At 40.0% G+C, this 24,062-nt stretch overlaps 1 protein-coding gene across 1 annotated transcript; it reads right to left on the bottom strand.

Moving 5' to 3' along the window:
• Nucleotides 1-990: 990 nt before the first annotated feature.
• fam163ba (family with sequence similarity 163 member B, genome duplicate a) lies at nucleotides 991-22,687 on the bottom strand. The gene is made up of 3 exons (XM_026339155.1): nucleotides 21,694-22,687; nucleotides 5,200-5,315; nucleotides 991-3,365 (listed from the first exon to the last, which is right to left on the bottom strand). The coding sequence occupies exons 2-3, from the start codon at nucleotides 5,290-5,292 to the stop codon at nucleotides 2,928-2,930; spliced, it is 531 nt and encodes a 176-aa protein (XP_026194940.1). The 5' UTR covers nucleotides 5,293-5,315; nucleotides 21,694-22,687; the 3' UTR covers nucleotides 991-2,927.
• Between the last annotated feature and the right edge of the window lie 1,375 nt (nucleotides 22,688-24,062).

Here is a 24,062-nt window from a genome sequence, read left to right as displayed (position 1 = left end):
AAGCGGTTTTGCAGGAAGAATGGACTAAATTTTCTCCCGTGGTCTGATCCACAGCTATAGGAAGCGCCTGGTTGAGTTTATTACTGCCAAGAGGGAGTCAAACACGACACCACATACATTTTCCACTATCACTATTATTACCACTAGACCAGATTTTTTTGTGTGATTATGTTAGACAAATTATATCTGTTAAGACTCTTGACTTAGATGAAGATCCTGAAAGATTATGACAAATTAATGCAGAAAACCACAAAATTTCAAAAGGGTCACATACTTTTTCTTGCCACTGTATGCACAAATGAACAATAAGACTGCTGTCTTCAATTTAGGTTAGCCAATGGATTTTTTTATTCCAAATAGATGTTCAGACAAAAATAGAAAAACTACTTTGATAAAAAATGTATGATGTGAATCTAGTCCAGACAAACTATAGTAATATATTTACTACAGGAAATGAGTCAATGTGTGCTGTTTGTTATATGGTGCTCAAACAACAACATATAATTCAGCTAGGCGATGTTTACCATGCGTTCAGCAGTTGAATAAATAGGATAATCTAGGATAATGCACTATAGTTTTAGTTGAATCCACTGTTCAACATTAAAATATGTCCCTGTGAAGTGCTGTCCCTGGAATGCACATATTAGAGTGTTTTTTTTTATCATGAGGCTTCTCTTTATGTAAAGCATTAAAAATGTATATGAATTTGAAATATATTATTATTAATAGATTATATAATTTGAAATATAAATATATATTTTTCCTGCATTTGTCTGTGGCAAAATGAATAGCGACAAAACAGATGAGAAGGATTTTCACACCATTTTATTAGCAACAATGTGTCTTGTTAGTTATACATTAGAAACAAGGACAGAATAACTTCTGCTGTAATGTACTGTACTGAGTCTGAAAACAGCTGAAAGTAAAGCAAGTAATTCAAATACTTTAAGGTAAAAACAACACTGCATTTGAATATACACTTGCAATAATAATAATAATAATAATAATAATAATATATTTCTCTCATAATTATTTATGGCACTAAATTCCTGTGCAACTGTCACATAGTTTCAGTTTCAAAAATAAGGAAAGCATAGCACTGAGAACTATTGTGTGTGTTGTGTGTGTGTGTGTGTGTCTGTGCATATTTATTGTGTTCTAGTGTAATTGCAGGAAAGCACATGTCACCAAAGGAAAAACTTAAAATCACTCACAGTTTCACCCTTTTGGGAAATAAATGAGTTTAGATAAATTATTTCTGGTTAAATCAACAGATAGACAGAAAGAGAGAGAGAGAGAGAGAGAGAGAGCAAGAGAGAGGGGCACAACAGCGTTTACCACACACTGCGACAGGAGAGGGCGTGTCCACGAAGGACGATCCAACACATCCATTCAAATTATTTAATTCATTAAATATGTGTCCTGTGTCTTGATCGCTGCTCCTCCAGTCAGAATATCAGCCCTCCAGCCAGGCCAGTCAGTCAAGTGCACAAAATCACAACAATTCCAAGAAGGAGCTCTCTGAGTACCTCAGAGCAGGAGCAAATGTTCCTCGGTCCAGTGAGTAGAGAGAGAAGAGATCGCAGCAGATGCTATGGCCTCTTAAATATTTATAGATGTGCCTTTAAAGGTGAATTAATCTTTAGCCCATGGATCAATATATTAAAAAATCTGAGACAACACAAGGAATGAAGTGAAGAGTCCACAAACTGAAGGTTCAGTTAAGATCACATTGTAAAGTCAGAAGTGATGCAGTCTAAACTTTTTTTTGTCTGCCACCTGTATCTTGAACCTGTGCTACAGCGTCAACCAGTAAAATAGACATCTACAACATAGTTGTAAACCCACCTAGAGTTTGTCATACCATATCTGTTTAGGTCATTCTTTGCATTAATATACATTTAGAGTAAAGTGGCACCTGAAAACTAATATAGTCCCTTCACTCTTAACAATAAATGTTTAAAATATTATTGCAACCCATCGTTGGGTTCAGTATACACTGGGGTGAAAGATTGTGTTTAATTGTATGAAATAGCCACACACACACACACACACACACACACACAGACGCATGCAAGCACCCCCACACATATGCACGCAAGTACTAGAACCCATCTCCCTTTGGCACCTAGTTCACCCTGCCTGCAAGAACACAGAGGTCTTTCTCTGCTCAAGTGTAGTATACCCTAATTATATCATACTGTGATGTCAGTGGACGCTCAGAGACCTCTAAAAAAGCATGTGGAAACAAACAGGGATTTACATCTTCTGTGAGCCCTTTATATCTAAGTTAAGTCTAATCTATAATGACTGTGGGTGGCAGCTAAAATATGACATCATCCTTCCTCCTTGAGACCTTCCACCGGCAGCTAATGATCTGCTGGTTGAGGAAGAAGATCATCCCGACATAGGAAGAGGAAAGACTGAACTTCTAATCACATTTGTTTGTAGCAGCTATGGCAGAGAAGAAATACCTGACAATTATATAGTTTTGACATGGTGGGAATCTGTCCTTCAGTCCATTGTAGAGGAGTTCAGAGAGGAGAAGCAGGGCTACATAGATTCTACCAGATTGTAAAACAAATTCCGTTCTTATTGTTAAAAAAGAAATAATCAAATAAAAAACAAACAAACAATCAGACATAAAAAACAACAACAACAAGTTTGTGTTATTTTAAATTAAAAAAAAAAAAAATCTTAAATTTTATATTTTATATTGGCCCAAGTATAATGTCCTGGACCTGAGCATAATACCTGTCCTGAGAGCCATCTGAGTCCTCCGCTCTGATAGAGGTGACCAGCAGACAAACTCATATTGAACTGGACTCAACTTTGTCAAGATAACAAAAACAGAGTTTGAGAGCAGTCCAGCCTAGGCCTTCCTACTTCATTTAAACAAACATTTCCAAAGTTCCAACCTCGCCCAGCTAAACATCAGTGCTGATGCTACAGCTGCGTGTGAACATGTCCCTCATGGTGACCGAGCGGGCGAGGTTTGGTTTACGGTAGTTTGAAATGTTCACAGGCACCGGCAGGTCGAGGTCCTGCTGCTGGACGCTGCGGTAGCTGATCCGGTCACCTCCATTCCTCAACCCATCTGGCTGGTGGTGGATCTGTGGCTGAGGGGGCTGGAGGTAGAAAGGCAGCTCATAGTGTGTACAGGATGGACAGAAGGTCTGTGAGCGTGTCAGTTTCCTTGCCAGCGGAGGGGAGGAAAAAAGGGCGGGGCCATTTGGGATGGCGGAGGCGGCGGCCGTCGCCGCCACAATGTTGTGATTGGAGTGGACCGGTGGGAGGCGGGAGGTGACGGCAAAGTCTGGCTCCTCCTCCTCCGACTCCGACTCTTCCTTCTTACAGCAATAATACTGGTGGTGGGATGGGAGAGAGCAATGAGAAAGCAGGGATTAAAGAAGATGAAGTTGTAGGACAATGAAGGTAAAGTAACAAATGATGTGAAAGAACCTTCAAACAACTGCAGTTTATATTTCCACTGATATTTCAATGGAGAAGTTGTGGTTGCTAATTCTGATCCACAAAATGTAGTTCTCTAAAACTATAATCAAGTCAGATCTCTATAGATTTCTTATAGCATTGTAACCAGATTCTGAGTCATTGTGCCACAGTTATAGATAAATAGTTCAATCTTGACTGTGTCACTTGCTCCTTTTAAATGGCATTAGGCCATACAGCATTTTTCTACATTAAGTCTCCCTTAATAATGTTGTGTTGAATTAATTATACATGGGAAATATTCCTACAAGATAAGCTTGACAATTTGAAGCAACGCTTTTAAAATTTACTCTAAGGAGCTCTTTAAACTGTGAATTTAAGCAGAAATTTTAACTATTTTGATGAAATGATGACTATTCTACCTCAAGGAAAGAGATATGTGTTTCATCTCCCTAGCCCACCATAAATTGATGCAATTCTGAGCAGCTGACTGTTGAGACTTAAATTATGTACATTTAAAAGTTAAAGAAAGGACAGCATTTAAAGAGTCGCAGTCATTCAAATGAGGAGCTACATGATAAAAAGATTAAGAGTACTTAAAACCTTCAAGTTTATTTTAGCTCTGCTGCCAAAAGCCTTGAGTCAAGGACAGTGATTGTCACTTTATAGGGCAGTGTTATCAAGGAGTGTTTATAAGGTGCTGTGATTTCTAGGTTTTGCTTTTATAGCTTTTAGGCTGTTACAGTTTGCACAATTATAATTAAATATATAAAAAAGGTTAAAGCAAAAGTGAACAATTGGTTTATGCTAATTGCCTTAGCATAAAGACTGTAACAACAATCCTTCCTCTGTAAAATGGTAATAAAATTACCAATCCACATCTTTTTTTAAGGGAGATAACTATCTCTTAGCACTGAGCAGTTGCAAGGCAACCACTAGAAAGGACGTTACAGGTCACAGCCAAGAAATTGTCTGGCACATAACCATCTGTGAAACTAATTAGCGAGCTTTACAGGTGCTGGCAGGTGGATTTTGCGGTGAACTGTTTCTCCAGTTTATTGTAGTGCTAAGGTAACAGAAAGAGTGAGTGGTATCATGCTTTTCATCTAACTCCCCATATTAGTGTGATATTTCCAGCTATATGGAGTTTGTCAAGCATTAACGCACAAAAACTGTTCGCCTAGTATGGAGCATACGGCTGAATATCAGAACAAACAACAGCATGGGGTTTTAAAAACCACTACAATGTGAGTAGGGACCAAAAATCTGTGACATAACTAATGTGTGATAATGACCACTTCAGCAGAAAAGGAACTGCCCGCTAAAAGGTAAGACTTTGTAAAGAAGACTGGGTTCAGTGAGGCAGCACTAACACATGTTCACCTTTTGTTTAAGGGTGTGAAATGAAAATTGCCCAAAAACCAGGATAAAGAACTATTAACATAAAAAAGTTTTTGCTTTATTACCATGTTCATCTAGCAGCATGGATGCAGACATCACTGAGATGGCTGGTCCACACTGAAATATTTCATCAATCATGGATGGATCATCATGAAATTTGAAATCTGATGTTCCTCTAGGGATGAATTACACAGTATGTAATTACATCCTCGACCCCCTGACTTTTCTTCTTGGGCCATTATCAGGTCGAAAAGTCTACTACAAAGTTGTTGATATTGTGAATATCTTAGCATGCTCAGTTGTTCCTTGTGTGTGTCTAAATGTAAATGAATGCAGCTGAGGCCTCACCTGCAGCCTACAGTAGCACAGTACTGCAATGATAAGGAGTAATATAACTGTAGCTAGAATTCCACCAGTGATGACCACTGTCCCGGCTGTCATTCGAATGGCTCTCCATCAACAGCCTGCACAAAGCAAGAGGGGGAAAATATAGGGGAAGTAAAGTAGGAAAAGAACAGAAGGGAGGCAGGGAAGGGAGAAGTGAAGGAGAAAATACAAGATTCATCAGTACAGTGGCTTCATTAAGTAGATTTTAACTCTGTGTCATCACACTGGGACTTATTGAATTATCCAGCAGTTATGAGTCACGTAATAGAATCATCCTACAAATGCTGCTACTAATATAGACGGGATCTCACACTGGAACACACAGAGAAAATAAATGTGAGAGAGAGATGAAAATCAACGTTCAACAGCAGAAGAGCTATAAAGATGAGATGGAGAAATGACAGGAGAACTAAGAGGTAAATGGATGGTGGGAGTGAGGAGAGTTGAGGTGAGTAAGCAGCAGGCGATATAAACTAAGATGGAGTGAGCACTGAATTTACTTGTAGCAAGGCAGATAAAGGAGGTCAAGATGAACTGAGTAACAGGAATAGCAGAGGGTTTGATGAATAGATGTGAAATGGAGAGACACAGTGATGGAGGGGATGAAGAAGATGGTGTGAGATAGCAGGGGAGTGAAGTGAAACAGTGAAACATATATGGAGGGTCCATGAAAAGAAGAAAAAAAACAGGATGACTGGGTGAATAAAAACATAAATGAAACATCAGAAAACATGAAAATAAGAAGGGAATTTCCTGAGACTTTGTCAAATTTAGAGGTGAAGCACACAGTTGAATGAGTCAAAAGTGACATTTTATATGCATGCACCCAGGACTCAGAGTATGTTTTATCTCTGATGCTTTTGTTCAGGCTTAAAATGCAATGGTTTCTTAAAAATCTGCTCAGGATTACTGCAGCCGAACCTCTTTGGTGTCACTGCTGAGGCATTGATTTATAGTTCACTGTATATACCTCTGTTTACAAATGTAATGCCAGACAGTGCACAGTAGACCAATGTATACCAGGATATAAACCATGGATATTATGGGCAGGTGTCTAACTGGAGAGAAATCCTAGGTTAGCCATTAAACATTTGTATGTGATGCATGAACTGTCAGGAACACAGCTAATTTGTGATGAGTGCATTGATGTTTTAAGTCATTCAATGTTTGAGGACACTCTATAGAGGGTTTTCAAAGTCACAATGAAACAACATTTTGAGAGCATTGCTTTCTTAATCTGATTAATCCCCTGGTGAAATAGGGATCATTTAAAAGTCTAGACCATGGAGATATTAGATGAAGGACAGAAAAACTAACATTTCAAACAAGGTGACAAAGCTATTGTTCACTTTGCTGTGAAGAAAGGACAATAGACACCAATGCAGAAGCAGAATAATGCAGAGTACAGTGCAAGGAGGACATAGAGCAAGATCCTAGATCATGATCTTTATTGCATCAGTCAGCTGGAAACATGTGGGCAGCTGTAGGCAACTGAACTCTGACCTTAAATCAGATGTCAGATGAAAATGGCGACCCTGACCTTTGATCTCATGTTCATCAAGCTCTGCAGAATCACAATGCAGATCTACATTCATTGTTATTTACAGAACATATCTATCTTCATTCCAGGAAACAGTGCTGTCTTTTTTGCTAAATGCACATATGCAATATACAAATATATACAATATACAAAAGAAATTATATTAAATTTGTATTTCTATATACATTAAAGAAGGGCTTTGATTTTATGCTTTCCTTTTGTTATAAAACTAAAACCTGTCTTTACATTCTTATCAGTTATAATGTATAGTATATAAGAAACAATTCAGCCAGTTGATATCTGTCACAGTGTCTTTGCCACACTGTGATTTTACACGACACATATTGATAAAAGACTGGGGGTGAATGCTTCACTCCAACATTTGTAGCAGTAAGATTGACTTGAGACTGAGCTGACCTCATTCTCAGTATATTAGATCAATGCTTTCCTTTAATTACTTCTTTTCTGTCTCTGCAGCAGCTGGATTACCGGAAGATGTCGAGAGCCTAGAGGCTTTAAATATTCATTTTACTCTTGCGAGTAATGCACGTTAACCACTTTGTGATGTTATTTAAATTGTCATAAGTAATTCTTTAATTTCCTATAAAGCATATAAGTGCCATTGTGTCTTCATTACCAATTTATTGAACTTTTTTCTCAATCACTAATGCACATTAGTTGTAGTAGCAGACTCTCGTGATAATTGGTTGCACACAATGATTAAAAATAGAAAGTAAAAAAAAAAAGTTTTCACTCGGTTTCCAAGTTAAGCAACTCTCATATATTTGGGTAAAACCCTGCAGATACTTGACAGATGTGGCTACAGACCTTTTTCCCTTCATTACATACACAATCTGGAAGTCTCATAAGACCATATCATCACACCACATTGTGGATAATTGCCTGAAACCAAAAATAGGCCAGCAGGCATGTTGCTAAGCTATGACTCAGTGGTGAAAGCCATTACCAACAGCAAGCACACAGCAGAATACTGTAGGTCTATGTTGTCAAGGTCTAACAAAACTATGACATGGACACTCCCCAAAATAGACGTCCTGAGAAAAGAAGCTGACAGCCAGAGTCAACACACAAAGTATGGAGCCTCATGAGATAAATGTAAAATAACCACCGGATTGTTTTCTCACTTATCCAGCACACATCTTATATTGACTTTCCCGTTACAGATGTAAACAAGGCCTTTCAGCAGCATCCACCAGCCTACTCACATGGACTTTACTGTAAGCCAGCACTATTCACAAGATGACTGACAGCTCTGACCTTTTCACCCTGACAAACCTCCAAACCATGTTGAATTCCTTCGAGGGTAACTTGTCTAAACCATATTAGCTTTCACTGCGATATGCCTCTCCAGAGACGCCCTATACAGTTAGAATAGATCAGACTGTGTCTATAGTAGCTTTCTGCCCTGCCTTCAAAAACAAGGCAGCTCCTCTTCCCTGGAGCTGCAATACAGCTGGACTCTAATCCAATCTGCAGGCCACACAGTCCACCAACCAAATCAATACAAAGGAACAACAAGAACAGAGCATTTTGTTCTTAAAGACTAGGAGTTTAACAAAAGAGGGAAATGTGTTAACAACGGGATCTTTACTGTCAAGAAAGGAGAACCAGAAATTGAAGAGCAGAAGGAGTAATTTTATTAATGTCTGCCATTAAGCTGAGTTATTCATGTAAAGCACCTCAGACCTCTAATCAAGTCTTTATCTTTTACTTTTTAAATGTTAATAATTGTTAATTGTCAAATATTAATAATCTCTCCCACTGACAATGATTAAAGCGGCACTAATCAATACCTTTACATAGACAGTAGAGCCATTGACCAAGTGTATCACGAAAAGGCTCAGTGGTACTGACAGAACACCCTCCTGCCACCTGCACATATAGATAAAAATACTCACAGTATCCTATGACAGACTTACTTGATCTTACTTATATGTTGATGCTTCACACAAAGAATACAGTCAATTTTCAGCATATCGTTTTTTTGTAGGAAAACATAAACAAATTTCTATTTCACTTTAAAGCTTCTAGTAAAATGTATTATCTATAAACCTGTCCATGTCATGAGCAGTATTTCCTGTGGCAGTATTGAGCTGTTTCTGAAGAAAATTGGTTTTACTCCTTGACCTATGACCTTTCTCTTATTAGGTACACACATAGTGTAGCACACACAAACACACACACACACACACACACACACACACACACACACACACACACACACACACACACACACACACACACACACAAACAGTACACCACAAAAGTGAGTACAACTCTGGTCAATATCTCTAAAATGTTAAGTAATTACAAATCCTGTCCATTTAATACATTTAGCCAGAGCCAAAGAACAATGAAGCCAAAAGGTATTTAGTGTTGCCAAAAAGTGTTTGACTAAAGTGACTAAATTATAAAGAAAATAACAATCTGCAAATGTCATTATAATCTTCATTATAATCTTTTTTGAAATATTTTGTGCTGTGATGACTGGTTGACACAAGTGTCTGCAACAAATCCCCCCTTTGCTGAAGCAGTTTAGTTGTTTTATCTTCCACTTTAAAATACTCCACATGTGTTCTCTTTGGTGCTCTGTATGTGCTGTATATTCAGCGAATAAACTTTCCTAGTCCACAGATTTTCCTTTTCAAAACTCATCTGAGCCTTTTAAAATGTGTCTGGGATCAAATTAAATGTAAGCCCAATGTCACATCATACATTTGCGTCATGGGGCTTTACAATCTGTACAACATATGGCATTCACTGTTTTTAGACTCTTGAATTGGATGAAGAAAAACTCCCCCCAAAAATCCCTGGATGAAACCACAGGAGGACTAACAGAGAAGATGGACTATGGGACTGGGAGTTTACCAAGTTTCATTTTATAGTAATATCTATAAATACCATCTGCCCTTTACCTTTTCTAGTTATGCACTTACACATCAGCACAGTACCTCTATGTTTCATGACAGCCGCTGCAGTACTCTTGGTCTTGTTTGACAAGTATCCTACACGTCAACTTAACAATAAAATTATTCTAAGACAAAACAATATTGCATCTTTTAATATTAAAGTGATACAGCACATTGGTGACATATATTAGCTGTATACTGTACATAAATACACTCACATCAGCAGCCACTTGGCAGAATAAAATTAAGCAGGTGTAGGATGTCTATATGTTAATGTTGGAGAAAAATAAACTCAAACCTGCTGAAATTGTCGAAAAGCTTTTTTTTTGCAGCATTAGTCATTGTATGTGGCACAGGCTGTGCGCATCTCTTAAGGCTCCTTTAATCAGATCATTGTGTGAGGGATGTGTTGCAGCAAGGCGGCGAACAGTGATAATTATTTAGCCACACACGTACACATGCACAGGCGTAACTCAAGACTGGAGAAAGGCGAACTTGTCTGCTCAGCTCCTTTTGCTGGTATTCGTCCACCAGAATGACCAGAGGTTAGGAGCAAAAGAAGAATAGCAGTCGGTACATGCACACACAAACACACACAAACACTCATACGCAATAATTTTAGTACTAGCTAACATGCTCAGACAGTGTGCTTTGGAATAAATAGCCACGCTTTGATGAAACATGGCAGAGATCACAGCAGAGGTCTTGCTGGGAATAATAGCTGCTGACAGGCTTTCAGTTCAGTGGGGAGAAGTACACAGTAGGTGGCGGATTCGAGACATACACAAGAGACAATAACATGTTCGAGGAAACAATTGGATGAGCTCTACTACAACTGGGGCTGTCAAAGAGTGATTTCGCACATGCACGTCTGGAGCCACATAAAAAGACAGAGCGCACACACAATGCTGTACGACTCTCTAAAGAGACGACACGAGCCGAACAGACCTAAATGTGCTTTTGTTGAAAAGTTTAGTGAATTATATCATTCAGAGTGCTCAGGTTTATGGCCAGGACTTTTTTCTTTGCCTATGTTAAGGGTCAAAGTTTGTTTGATTACAGCTTTTTGATCTTGATTAGTCTTTGTATACCCCTTAATAAATTATGTAGTATTTAATATGTATTTCTCTAAATAATGAGCAACATATAAAAGGTTCACCTATGATGTGTATCATCTTATCGAAGACAAATTTGAATCAAATCCGATTTTCATTTTGCAGTATTCAGTATATCTACTATAGTGTATATTTATCATCTTGAGAATAATGAAGCATCACAGTGCTCTCCTTTGTACACTTGCTGCTGCTGTGACACAGCTGTGTGGCTGTAAAAACACCACATACTATAACTATCAGAACCGCTCAGTGGATGGAGCCCCTTCCCCCCACACCTTTCCAACACCTTTCCAATTTTAGTTACCTGACACTTCTCAGCATCACTGAACAGCTGTGTGTGGGTGGAGAAGTACACTGGGTTTGAACATCTCCCTCCAGCTCTGTTTTTCTTTTTTCATTTATTACACAATTATTTGTGACACTGTGTACAACCAAGTGCAACATTATAAAAGGCTTCCTGTAGATGCTGTCTGAAAATGTATGTGCCATTATCCCCAGTTAAATGTCCCTTTTCTCAATGACAGCGCACATTTAGCCCAGCCTCCATACGCTGAAGCTGAAAACGAAATTAAACTGAGCTTTAGTGTGTGTCTGTATGGCTGCACTGACCCTGACCTCAGTGCCTCTTGGTTCTTTTTCTGACTACAATTTCAGCTTGTGTACTAATTTTCCTTTGTCACTGTTTCAATTTGTCCTTTCACCCAACTTGAAGAATGAATTCAACACACAGCTAGCCTCAGTTAAAGCTCTCCAACGTCTTCCACCTTTGCCCCGACTCTGACTGACAGGTTAAGCCCAAAGACTGTGGGGGATAAAGCGAGAGAGAATGAGTTTGGAGTTGTGGGTGAACCAAAGACAGGAACTACAGTAGGAGCCATGAATCCAGGAATAGGTTTTATTGTTCTAATTTGTCCTGGCATCGACTGGAAAGTGTTCCTATAATTAGTGTCCTTCTGTTATGGATATATCATACAAATGGCTCTTAGCTCATATAAATAGCACCATAAGGAAGTATGAAAAAAAAGGAAAACTTAATGGTGATCTAAGGGTCTCTCCATTTAATTATCCAGCTCACTAAATGTCTCTCATCCATCTGCATGACCTTGCTCATTGGTACTCCTGTAAGAACTGCCGGTGTAACTTTAAACATGTTGTGCATATTGGCAGAAACAGAGCATTGTGACTTTTGTCCACTGTCTTGTTAAACAATGTGCTTTGAGGCTTTTTGCGTACATAACAATTCATTTTTTGGAATATTTGGGAAAGTTGTGTTGCCATAAGATCACCTTTTTCCAAAGGAGCACTGTCATTTTGTCTCAGTTCATGGAATAAACTTCTTTAGGAGGCATGCAGTGAAATAGATGGTGCTACTATACATTTGTTTCTGACATTTAAATTCGATGTTTTGCAGCCAGTGAGTCTCATGTGTTTTGGAATATTGTTTTATAGAGTATTTTCTTCAGTAAAACCACAAGCCAGTTCTATTAAAGCTACAAATATTCTCCTTTATTCTACTCTCATCCTTTTCAACCATAAATAATGAGATCATCAATGAATCATTTATAAGTGACATAGTCATTTACTGACCTGGATAAATGGAAGGAAGCAGTCAGCTCTAGAGAAATGTAACAGAACATTGATTGTGGATGATTTTAAGTTTTACGCTGCAACTCCTGAAGATAATATGATTTTATGAGTCACATCAGCGCTCAGGCGACGGCTCTCATCGCTGTGTACAAGAAACTAAGTTATATTTCATGTACACCTCCGTTTGGTGGTGTGTCCACAAGGCAGCAGCTGACAAATTTCATCATCACTCATCTGGCTGCACTTTTAAGAGGGGTGTCTTTGTGGTGTAATGTGCAAACAATGTAAAAGCCTTAGTTTTCCTGTCTAACTTTGAAGTGTGGATAAAAATCATTCCAAAAAAGTCATTTGTCGATCTGTCAGTCCCCGAGTACATTCTCCAGCATTGTCTTTGCCCCTGAATGTTTAAAGAAAATGAGCCTTCGCTTTCAAATCATCTCAAAATAATTGCATATAATCACATTTTGTCAATCTGCCACTGCACTTCCTGCTCCTCCGCTCTGCCATGCCATTCTCTACTCTGTGGTGTGCAAATAATACCACTAGCCCGTGTGTGACAGGCTATAATCTTGGCACTTGGAGTTGAATCTGGCTCAGAGATATTGCAGTTCTTTGAACTTCACTGTTGATGGATTGAAGAGCAGTTTCGAGCCCTGTGTCCTCATTGCACTTTAACCTTCACCATGGAAATACTTATGGGCAGTTTAGGCCATAAATACTAAGTAGATGTCTTCACTTAATATTCCTATTTTGCCGAGTACATAGATTAGTTCAAGCCACTTAAAGGAGCCAAATAAGTTTATGGAAATATATGAGAAGCCCTGACCCACTAGTGGGGAGAAGACGTTACCCTCAAAATACATCAAAACAACAGTGCAGTCCACAGTGAAAAAAAGGCTGCAGCAGGTATTGGAATCTGAGATATTTCTGAGATATTTCACCCCTTCTTGGTCTGTTTGATGTGCACAGTATAGCTCACTGACTGCCTCTGCCACTGATTCAGTCTGAGCCAGGTCTAGTGCCAGCAGTCCTGGACACTGCAAAAACTAAATGCAGCAGTCACCTGCAGATGCTCAGTGACAGCTCGGTGTGTAAAGGCCATTAGATACATCGGGTAATCAAAAACAATTGCTGCCACCACATTTAGTTCAGTTAGCGAACATAGATAGAAAGAGTGGCAGAATTTAATTTATGGTTGAGGCACATGTTTGTTTGTCTGCATGTACTGTATTTGAAAGCATGATTGTCAATGCTAGGCGAGAAGAGAGAAGGCAATATTCACTGTCCTCACACACATTTACTCACTCACTCACCCTTCAAGCAACTTCACACTAATAACATAAGCAGTAGTTACTGTTTGTGCTTGGTGTTGCACAAATACAGCAGACAGGGCTCTGGGCTATGCAGAAATAAACAGTTTATAAATGGAATACCCATCTACCATGAAGATATGTATGCAAACTTTCACTTTTAACACGTTTATATGTTCAGTGTTGCTCATATCTGGGAGGAGCTAGTTTGCTGTGACACTACGAGCTCGGTAAGGACCTCCTGGTGTAAAAATCGTTAGCCATGCAAACACACCAAGCTGATAATAATTTGCCAGATCTGCTTCTGTGACAGGTTAATATGTTATTGAAAAACTTGTAAAAGTAATAATATGTAATGGCATAGACTACATGTGCATGCACACACACATGCGCACACGCACAAACCTTACCTCTGGCTACATGGTAATACGCTGCCCTCAAACAAATTGAATTCCTTTTCCGTTCCCTGAATTAGATAAGACACCATTAAATTACATTTGCTCCTTGACACTTGACAATGAGATTGTTCCAATTTTAGACTTTTCCTGACTTTACTTTCTCTTTCCAAGCAACAGCATGGTACATATAACTTGAGGCCCATTTTGGGGACTAGTTAGGTTTTATCTTATTGGTGAAAATGCATCTTGTAACATCTCCATGTGTCTCAGCTGTCTGTTTACATCCTGTATGTAACATAATGTGTGAATATGTGTTTGTAGATAAATCACACTTGGTAATCCCAATACACAGCAAAGTAAACTGTAAAATGTAGCTCTACAATCTCAATAAAGTTACACTGAAGCAGAAAATCATTGCTGGTAACATTAAAACAACAGTGTCGCATATGCCAGGAGGATACAGTGTAATCACGTGTGCAGCCGGACAGCGTAGTGGTAACATCGCTACCCTCAGTGTGGGAGACCGGCTGTGGTCTACCTCCAGTAGGGGTCCTATGCTTACCCTGCCTTTGCCATGTACCTTGTAAGGATAAAAGTGTCTGCCAAATGACTAAATGTAAATGTAAATCACATCTGGAGCCATCTGGCTTAATGTGGATTAAGTAGAGATCATAAAGAATTTCACTAAACGCCAGTGGTGGCGTGGTTTTGTACCTATGTCAGATTACAATATGCCCAAAGGCACAAATGTAACTCTAACGGCACACTTTGCTCTTTTATTTGCATATATCAAACATCTTTGCTTCTATTTTAAAAACTGGACTGAACCAGATCCAAGTTTGGAGTTGGTTAACTCCTGCAAATATCAGCAGAAGTCACTTCACAGCTTACAGCTAATGTTAGCTTTTATGGCATTTATCTTGTTTTCTAGTGTGCAACCCCCTCCTGTGTACAGTTTTCATACTATATGTGGTCACCCCCAGTGTATGAGTGGCTGTCGACTTGTCAAAGTTTTCCTGGAAGCAGAAAAAAAATACACCCACATTTGTCAGAGTAGATGGGACTTGTGAAAATGTGGGTGCATAAATCAGTATTTTTGTGTGAAAATGTCATTTCTTGCATTACTGCACTCTGAAATTGAATTCAAGTTCATAACACTTTTTAAAACACTGCTTCATGGATATTGCAACAGTTCTACTGCAGCCCATGAAGCAGGCTTTTCTCTGTCTTTCTATCCTTTATATAAAATATTTTGTATCTAAATCAGGTGAAATGTACCCACATCTGTGTGGCCTGTGTGTGAAAGAAAAGAGAAGGATGAAATAGAGGCAGGATGTTTTTGCAGACTATGTGAGTGCAGAGGATTGACCTCCCGTTAAGTCAAGGACATGTAACATGATCTGTCCTAATGTCCTGATCCTGGATAATGGATATTTTATCTGACAGTTGATCTAAATGTATGCATTAAATGTAAGTGTACTGAGGTGGTGTAGTAAAGGTCAAGTCATATTATTACATCATAACCTGGTAATCACAACCTCTACTTAAACCCAGTTGTTGCTGGTGATGCACACAGCTAACAAAGGTTAGTGAAGAAGACAAAAGAGTGTTGTATTTTTATGAATAAGTGGTTATCTGCAGTATAGACTAAACTCCCTTGCACCTTGTGTATATATTTCCCTTTTGCTCTTCCATTTTCCTTTTCGTCTTTCTTCCTTCGTTTTTTTGTCATCTTTTCCTCGCTTTTGATTTCCACTGCCTCACTTTTGAACTCCACTTGCTCTCTTGCCATCCCTGTGCCCTTTATTTGTCCGTTTAGCCTCTGCTCCCATTTGCATGGCCGTCCCCGTCTCCCTCTGTCCACGTCTCTGTCTCCCTCTGTGTTTTCCACCACTCTCGCTCTCTGTCTGTTTAGCAGTTGTACATTGCCTTGGGGAGCGTAGGCAGGCCTCTGTTTTAAACATCACTATGAGCAGCAGTGCCACTCACAAGCAAAGCCATCGCCTCTGACATGGAGATGAGGATCCCGCTGTGTGTCACTTCGCATTTTCAACGCCTTTCAAGCAAGTCTGTCAAGCAAAGTGCTATTTACAATAAGTTGCTCAACTCAGAAGATCGTCAGGAGAGTCAGAAGTCGCTACGTATCAGATGCACTAAGGAAATCATCAAACAGCTGTGGCATGACAAAAAGCACTTTGGGAAGTGATACCCATTAATACAGAGAAAAGCACACACAAATATATGTTGACTATTCTTTTCTTTTTTCTTAAACAACCAGAACAAAACCAGATTCACAGATATTGTCTCCCTGAATATTTCTGTATCTATCCTTACTTTTTCCACAGCGTTATTTATGAAACGAGAGGTAAGGCATGACATTTAGTCAGTGTAGAGTGTCCAGATGACCTGATGTGTGGTGGAAGCCACAGGTTGAAGCCATCTGTTACACCAAAGTTGCAAAACACTGATGGATTATCAGTGACACGTTTCCTGTCATCCAACTGTAGTGCAGGGCAAGTCAGAAAAATACCAAACTGGCAACGCCAAGAGAGAGAAACAAAAAGTGCCACTTCATCAACACAGAACTGAGCCTTTCAGCTCAAACTGGTCTTGTTCAGAGGATCCCTTGCTCAAATTCCCTGATGCAGGTTAGCAGTCACCTGGGGTGCAGCCCTGTCTCTTAAATAGTTATAATAATAAAATTTTTATGACACTGTTGCAATTTACATAAATTATCAACATAATCTCATTATGTTATTAGAAAAACAACATTCAGATTCCCTACAAAAATGTATTTTAGTTTAGCTGCATAGGAATATAATTTCTAGAACAGGGATCCTAAAATCCCCATCTCCCCATTCTCGTTATACTTGATCATGAAACAACATAAGACTACTAAGCATTTTAAATCTATGCTAAATTTTAAAGAGACACGCTGATCAGTACAAGAAGATTTCCTCAACCAACCACCACAAGCAGGCCTTTCCTACACTAGTTAGGCACATCAGCATTTGTTATATCCATATTCAAACAATTATCAAATTACATTTCTCTATGACAGCAGGCTTTTCACCCCACCAGAGTGTGGCCCTCTGTAACACTAGTCTTCTGATGTTGTTCGATGGTGAGTCGTATGAACTAGTTCTTTGAGAAACCTTGGCCTAAACTTATCAAAAAGAAAACTGTTACTCCTATGAACAAGCTTTCTCTATCCTCAACCAAGTAGTTATCCTCAACCTAACCAACAAGTGTCAGATCAAATAAAAATAAATTACTATCAGCCATCATTTGTAAAGGCATTGCAGCAATTAGTTAATATGGCATGGTAATCAGTTTAGCTTACTTAAAATGTGCAGTCATGCACAGAAAACATCTGCTTTTATTTATATCACACTTAAACTATGTGAATTTACTAATGCAGAGGCTGAAAAATCTTCGCCAATGTGTTCATGTGCTTGTGTTTATGTAGGGAAAAGTCTGCACTTCTGATGCAAATCTCATCACACAAATGAGGACTTAAGTTGGAAAATCAGACTGACTTATGTCCAGACTTAATCTCAGAATAGCCCTTGGTCTTTCTAAGTTGCTCACGTCACTCTGTATGTGGCGTCAGGCTCCTCTCATTAGGGACAATATGTCCTTGACGGGGAAAGTGAATATGTCTTTTGGCGTAAATGCCATAAAGAGAGGGTTAGTGAGTGAAAGAGATGCTAAATTGTGAAATGCAGTGAAATCAATTTTAAATATGATGCTTGATTGTTATATATTTGCATGTGTCCACAGCATATAGCAGGTGAACTATAACGTTCAATGTATAAGCAACAGTGGACATGTATGGGGAAAAAATCTGAGATGAAAAGAGACAACGGAAAAGGAGAGTGACTAGTATAGAACAATAGGAGAAGCCAGGGAAAAAAAGGCAGAGGATGAGAGGAGACACAAGAAAGATGGAAAATGCAAAAATAACTAAAGAATGAAGACAAAGAAAAAGGCAGCAGAGGACAAATTTAATAGGATGAGGAGATACATGTACACACGATTGATAATACGTATAGATGTTTCAATGAACTGTGTTAAAAGCTCATGTCTGATGACTGCCTGACTGTTAATGCTCATGTCCAGTGCTCAAGAGGCAGTGTGTGTAAAAGTACAAATGGGTCTTCAGTTACTATGGAGACAGGGCTATTACAGACTGACAATTTACCATCGCCTTTTCTGTTTTTTTGAGTGGGTGGTTTACGTTTAGTAGTTCTAGCCTCATTGTACTTGAACCAACTTTCCCCAGCTCACTCACTGTATGCCGATCTTCAGCATGAAGCACAGCACAGTCAAAGGTGCATGAAAAAATACACTACAGACTACTTTATGAATGAGAATCTCTTTTCTAATGCGCAGTCTTGTAAAACGACAACACTTTCAGCAAAGTAAGTCACCACTTTGCTGATCTAGATTGTTCTTTAAATTAATTTTGCTTCATCACTTTCCTGAGGGAGATTGCTGACATTTGGAACTTTAAGTCTTAGATCTGACATTATACAGCTACATTTAAAAAGAACGTCGGCTTTAAAAAAAGCTTTGGTCCATAACGCCGTTAATGAGAAAACTTATGAGCATCTTTGAAATGGGTTTTAGAAATAATGCAAATTATAAACATCTGATTATTGTGCTGTTATAATATTCAATGTGTAGCAAATGCAACGTGCTGCAGACCATCTGCACAGATTGGTCAGTTTGCAAGGCTTTAAGAAAATGCCTACATGTTAACAACAGGTTTTATGTGTAGCTTCAGCCACGGATATAAAATCTCAGCCAACATTTCAGCAAAGTCAGCAAACGCTTCTTATTCCATCTTGGGAGGATTTATGCTTCATTCCAAGGCTAACACTGGTTAGCTCCAGTGCTAACCTTGTATTCGCACTATAAACAGACTAATATTGCTACTTTTGTTGTGTTTATGTCCTAGAGATACGCCACTGTGTTTCTGTTTTCACACAGAGACACATTTCTAGGACACATATGTTGGTGAAGAAACAGTAAAACTGAGCACTCTGCATTATTTATCTGAGAGTTTGTCCAGGCAGCCACCAAAGTGGCAATTTGATAGCTCCAAAATGGCCATTTAGTAACCAAATGCCATTATGCTCACAATTGTAAAATGTATTTTGATTCGGTTCCACAGAACTATGTAAATTACCCATAAAACAATGTTAATCTTATCTAATATGCCTCTTAGTTTACTCTGGGTGACCATTCTAAAGGAGCTTACTTGAATATTTTCCTACCTCGAATAAACTGCATGAGTGATGACCACACTATGGTTTCCTATCTTGGGGAAAGAAAAGCCTAATTGTTTTTTAATTGCACTGAAATCGAGGGCCACAATTTGTAGTTCTCTTCATATCACACGCCTAAAAAATTCCCAGACATGCATGATAATGAAGCTGGCATGGGTGGATGAGATGAAGGGAACGACACACGAGCTTCTTCCTCTTCTCTTCATCCACCTCCCTTCTACTTTTTTAGAATTAGCTTCAGTTTTTTTTTTTTTTTTTTACAATCTCTCAGCGGGATGAGGGCAGCTGACCAAACGACTCGTGCACACATGCTCACGCGCTGGTCATGTTGGTGTGCGCGTACAAGCCCATCTGTGCGTGTGAGTGTGATGTGTAAGCATGTCAGGGTGTAGCCGTGAGGGAAGAGGAAAGGAGGAGAACGTGATGCCAAGGGGAAGGGGAGGAGAGATGGGTGGAGGAAGGGAGGAACGGGTGGTGACTGACATGATCATTGAGCAGCCATATTCCCTTCCCCCACCTCAATCCATCCATCCACTCCTCCTCTCCTCTTTATCTCGACCACAGAAGATCTATCATGGTTCCCCCAGTAGTGCATTTTAAAAGTAATTAAGCTGAAACGTGAGCCACTATCTAGACCTTCTCTCCTCCTCTCCTCCATCCCTCTCTCCCTGTTTTATATGCGCTCCACTCTGTTCATCTTTTTTCATCACCCATGTGTTTTTGAAATTTGCTTCTTCATCCTACTCATCTGCTCGTCCTTCAACTCTCTCTCTCTCTCTCTCTCTCTACTCTTCTTCTTCTTCTTCGCTCTCCTGCTGTTATCACAGAGAGGCTGGTGGAGCAGCAAGCAGACAAGAAGCACACAGTATAATGCCGCTCTGAGGGGGGCTTGTGTACGCAGGCAGGAATATGACTGATCTCCCAGGGGGCTAAGGTTGTTCCGAGGGTCAGCGAGGAAGTCGCCATGGGAACACAAGCCCCTCCTTGTCTTTCATTGTTACAGACCCTGTAAAATCACCACATGTATGTGTGTGTGTTTATTTGCTTTTCAGACCGCAACATGAGTTCAGTCGCTGTTGTCATTCACTGTACAGTACCATCTTTAGGTCATACCGTCTCAGACTAGGGTAATATGATCTAATATGATGACGACATCGCAATTGAATTCACCGTAGCTTATTGGACAGCTACACAGCACAGGACTCGCAGGTATCAATCAAAGGGAGTGAGCAACCTTCAGTCCTATTTCCCTCTGCATAAATCATATGTGTACATAGTGGTTTCACCTCTTCAACTCTACAGGAGGGATGAACATGATCCCTTCATTATTTAACATTTAGATGATGGTGGGGAAGAGAGCCTATAGGTGTTCAGCAGGGTTGAGAAGACCCTCATGCTCTGTCCGCAGGCATTTGAAGGTTTTTCTCCAAGTTCAGCATGAAGGAGTGACACATTTGAGACCTTATAGGAAAATCAATGACTATACCTAATTTCTACTGATACACAAGCAAAACACTGTTTAAACAGTGTGTGGATGTGTCAATATTCCCAATCACATTTATCACAAAAACTACATAAACAAATTAATAAAAGGTTTTATAAGTATTTCCCTCTTTTTTATTAACATGGGTTGTGCAAATTATTCCTTTCATGGTTTTGTGGGCTACGTTTCCAAATCCTCAACATCCTCATGCTCCCCTGTGCTGCTTCTAGAGACAACAAATGTTTTCTTTTATTAAATCTAAACCCAGCAGCTGCAATTTAATCTTCCTGGTCACATGTGTGGGCTCCCATTTAAGCTGGTTAGCTGTTGCTTCATCCACCACAGTGAGTCCAAAACACCCAGTAACTTGTAGGCTGCATATTTTTGTCATTCCATCCTTGTAATATTTTGGCGTTGCTTGGCCTCGACGCTGATTGAGATGCATTAGCCAACCTGCCTAAAAATATCTAGAGAGAATAGTTTGGATGTGACCACGGCAAACAGTTGGTGACAGTAGCTGTGGCTCACAAGCCATGCTGTTTTGTCAGCATGGGGCAAGTCAGCCATCCAGCAACTCTGTCACACAAAGCATTGAACGTCTCCATCGCCTCTCTTATCCATCTGTATAATATATCAATCATACAGTTTTATATCATATCTAATGTAAATGTGGGTAAAACATCTTATCTGTTTTCTAAAATGCAGCCAACTTCTCCGTCCTGAGGCTGGCACCATCCTGCATGACTTGCTGAAATGAAAACCAAACATAAGGATGAGCAAAGGGTGAGGAACCCTTACCTTCAGACACAAGAGGGATTCACCGGGTCACATCTAGGGTAGTGGTTGGCCCCCCCTGGAGTGCAGGTCCCAACCTCAGCTGGTTTTAGCTTGGGTTGACCTCAGTCACTTAGAAACAAAACATAAAAAAAAGAAAAGTCTCCAATGTCGATAAAGTAATAAAGTAGAGGTTTGAATTCAATCGCAATGCCCGATCCTCTTTAGATATTCACAAAAAAAATAAAACATAATCACAGATGCGTCCTTTAGTCAGATATATTCTTTATTTCTATTCTACTTCTCCCGACACATTCTTGCTGAATATTTTCTGTCCAGTTCCAGACGCACGGAGATAAAACTCCAAGCAAACGCTCCAAAGGCGACAAAACGAGCTGATGTCCACCAGAAACAACAACAACAACAACAACAACAACAAGAGGCTGATGTTATCGGATGTGTTCAGAGGAGGCAGCCAGCCACACGCACGGTCCCATCCACCGCTCGTCTGGAGTTGTTTGAACAGTGGAGACAGCAGAGGTAACCAACGCTGTCCGCAAAATACAACACTCCTACGCAACCACCAGCATCACCATCATGAGCCTCGGCAGCATGTGTGTTGGACGAGAAGACGGGATGAGAGACAATCTCGACATCTCCATTTCGACAACCAGCTTCCCACCGTCCGACGAGGTCGAGGTCAGAAATGCGTTGTGGTGCTGCTCCAGGCTCAGCAGCCAATCGACGTGAGGCTCTCTAAGCACGCTTCTCTCTCTATCCTCCGCCAATCTAGTTATCCATGTTTTCCCTTCCCTGTTTGTTTCTCTCATTGCATCCCATGTTTGGCATTAAAAAAAAAAAAAAAAGCAAGCTTGGCCAGTCGCCCAAGGGCTGCAAAGTGTCTGCAGCTGCCTCGTAGTACCACAAAATATAGGCTATGGATGCGCGGTTGCTCGGATCTTCGTGTAATTGCTGATTCCTGCAGAGCGACGTCCAGCACTGAGCGGAGACGAGTCAAATGCGCCTTGAATCCAGAGGTGGCTCTTAGTGCCTGCAGAGCCGGCGAGTAAATGCAGCCTGGGAGATGGCGCTTTAGTCACAGGCTCAGATTGGCTGTGAGTGCAGGAGGAAAAGGAGAGAAGGGGAAATGTCAAAACTGACACCACGCTGGATGAGTCGACTAACCTTTGGAGGGGCACTGAAGACACGCACAGCTGCTGAGCTTTAGTAGGTGTTGCAAGAACAATTCTTTATGTAAAATGCACACAACGTACATTGCATCAAATCACATCATGAGAGTTTCTCCTCTCACAGCATCACCCATACTTCCCTGGCCACACTCCTGCCACTCTGTTCCCCAGTCACTTCCTGTCTGACCATATTCTCCACTCTCCTCTCCATCCAGTAATTACATGATCAGCCTCACCTGAGCTCTAGATCTCCTACTTAAGCAGCCCTTCAGTCGACACCTGTTCACCTGTCACATTGTGCCACTTCTACACTGAAGCCACTCTCTGGCTGGCTTTTACCTCTGTTACCTGTTGATCTCCTGTTGCCTGACTACACCTTATTTAGTGGCTTACCTTTTGATCACTTGACCTGCTGCCTGTTTTTGGACCACGTTTTTGAATTGTGGTGTTTGGACTGCCTTTATGACTCCCAGAATCCTCACCTCCCCGGTTTGTACTTATCTGATTGACTACGTTTCCCAGAATCCTTCGCCATCCAGCTCCAGACTCACGCCTCAGTTTTTGTTTTCTGTTTTCTGTTCTTCCTTCTCCCTCTTTCCCCACCTGAGCCTCTTAAAATAAACCTTTTAACCAGTCGTAGTGTTGTTCCCTATGCCCCCAAGGAGATTCACCAAACTTCCCACTACAACTCAATAAGTCAGTCAAGCTACTTCTGTATGCAACAGCCAACTCCAAGATAATTGAAAATGTACACCTGCTCTTGTTTGGAGAAAACAAACTGTCCCTCTGTAAGAAACAGAATGATTAAATCCCCTGGAAAGATCATTTTTCACTTGTTGTGCCTTCCGCATGTCTTTTCACCATGTCTCTGCAGCTCTACCTTCTTACTACAGGAGATTTTGAGAATCCATCATGTGAAAGATTGTTTCCCATTTTTACCCTCGGTGATGTTTCTCTTTTTTTGCCATAATATTTCCCTCGTCATTAGCCCCAGAATTTGAACAATTGCACTTCTTTTCTCCTCTTTCTCTACAAACACTTCGCTCATCAACTCCTCTAATTACCTAATCCACCGCTACAAGTGCTCATCTCTCTCATTCAGATCAGACAAGGGACCGTTGGAGGCAATGTTAGTAGTAGCAGTGTGACTTTTTATTGCATTCATTATTCAAACTCACGCAAGTGGAGATTAGTGCACTTTTA

Source organism: Anabas testudineus, chromosome 22, assembly GCF_900324465.2.
Source record: "Anabas testudineus chromosome 22, fAnaTes1.2, whole genome shotgun sequence".
Classification (NCBI taxonomy): Eukaryota; Metazoa; Chordata; class Actinopteri; order Anabantiformes; family Anabantidae; genus Anabas; species Anabas testudineus.
Note: the sequence above shows the minus strand (reverse complement) of the source record. Positions and strands in the feature narration are given on the sequence as shown.

Bases quoted from the DNA above. Each gene is read 5' to 3' on its own strand.
- fam163ba (XM_026339155.1), bottom strand. From the start codon at position 5,292: ATGACAGCCGGGACAGTGGTCATCACTGGTGGAATTCTAGCTACAGTT. The intron at 3,366-5,199 runs GTGAGGCCTCAG...TCCCACCACCAG, and splicing joins TGTGCTACTGTAGGCTGCAG to TATTATTGCTGTAAGAAGGA.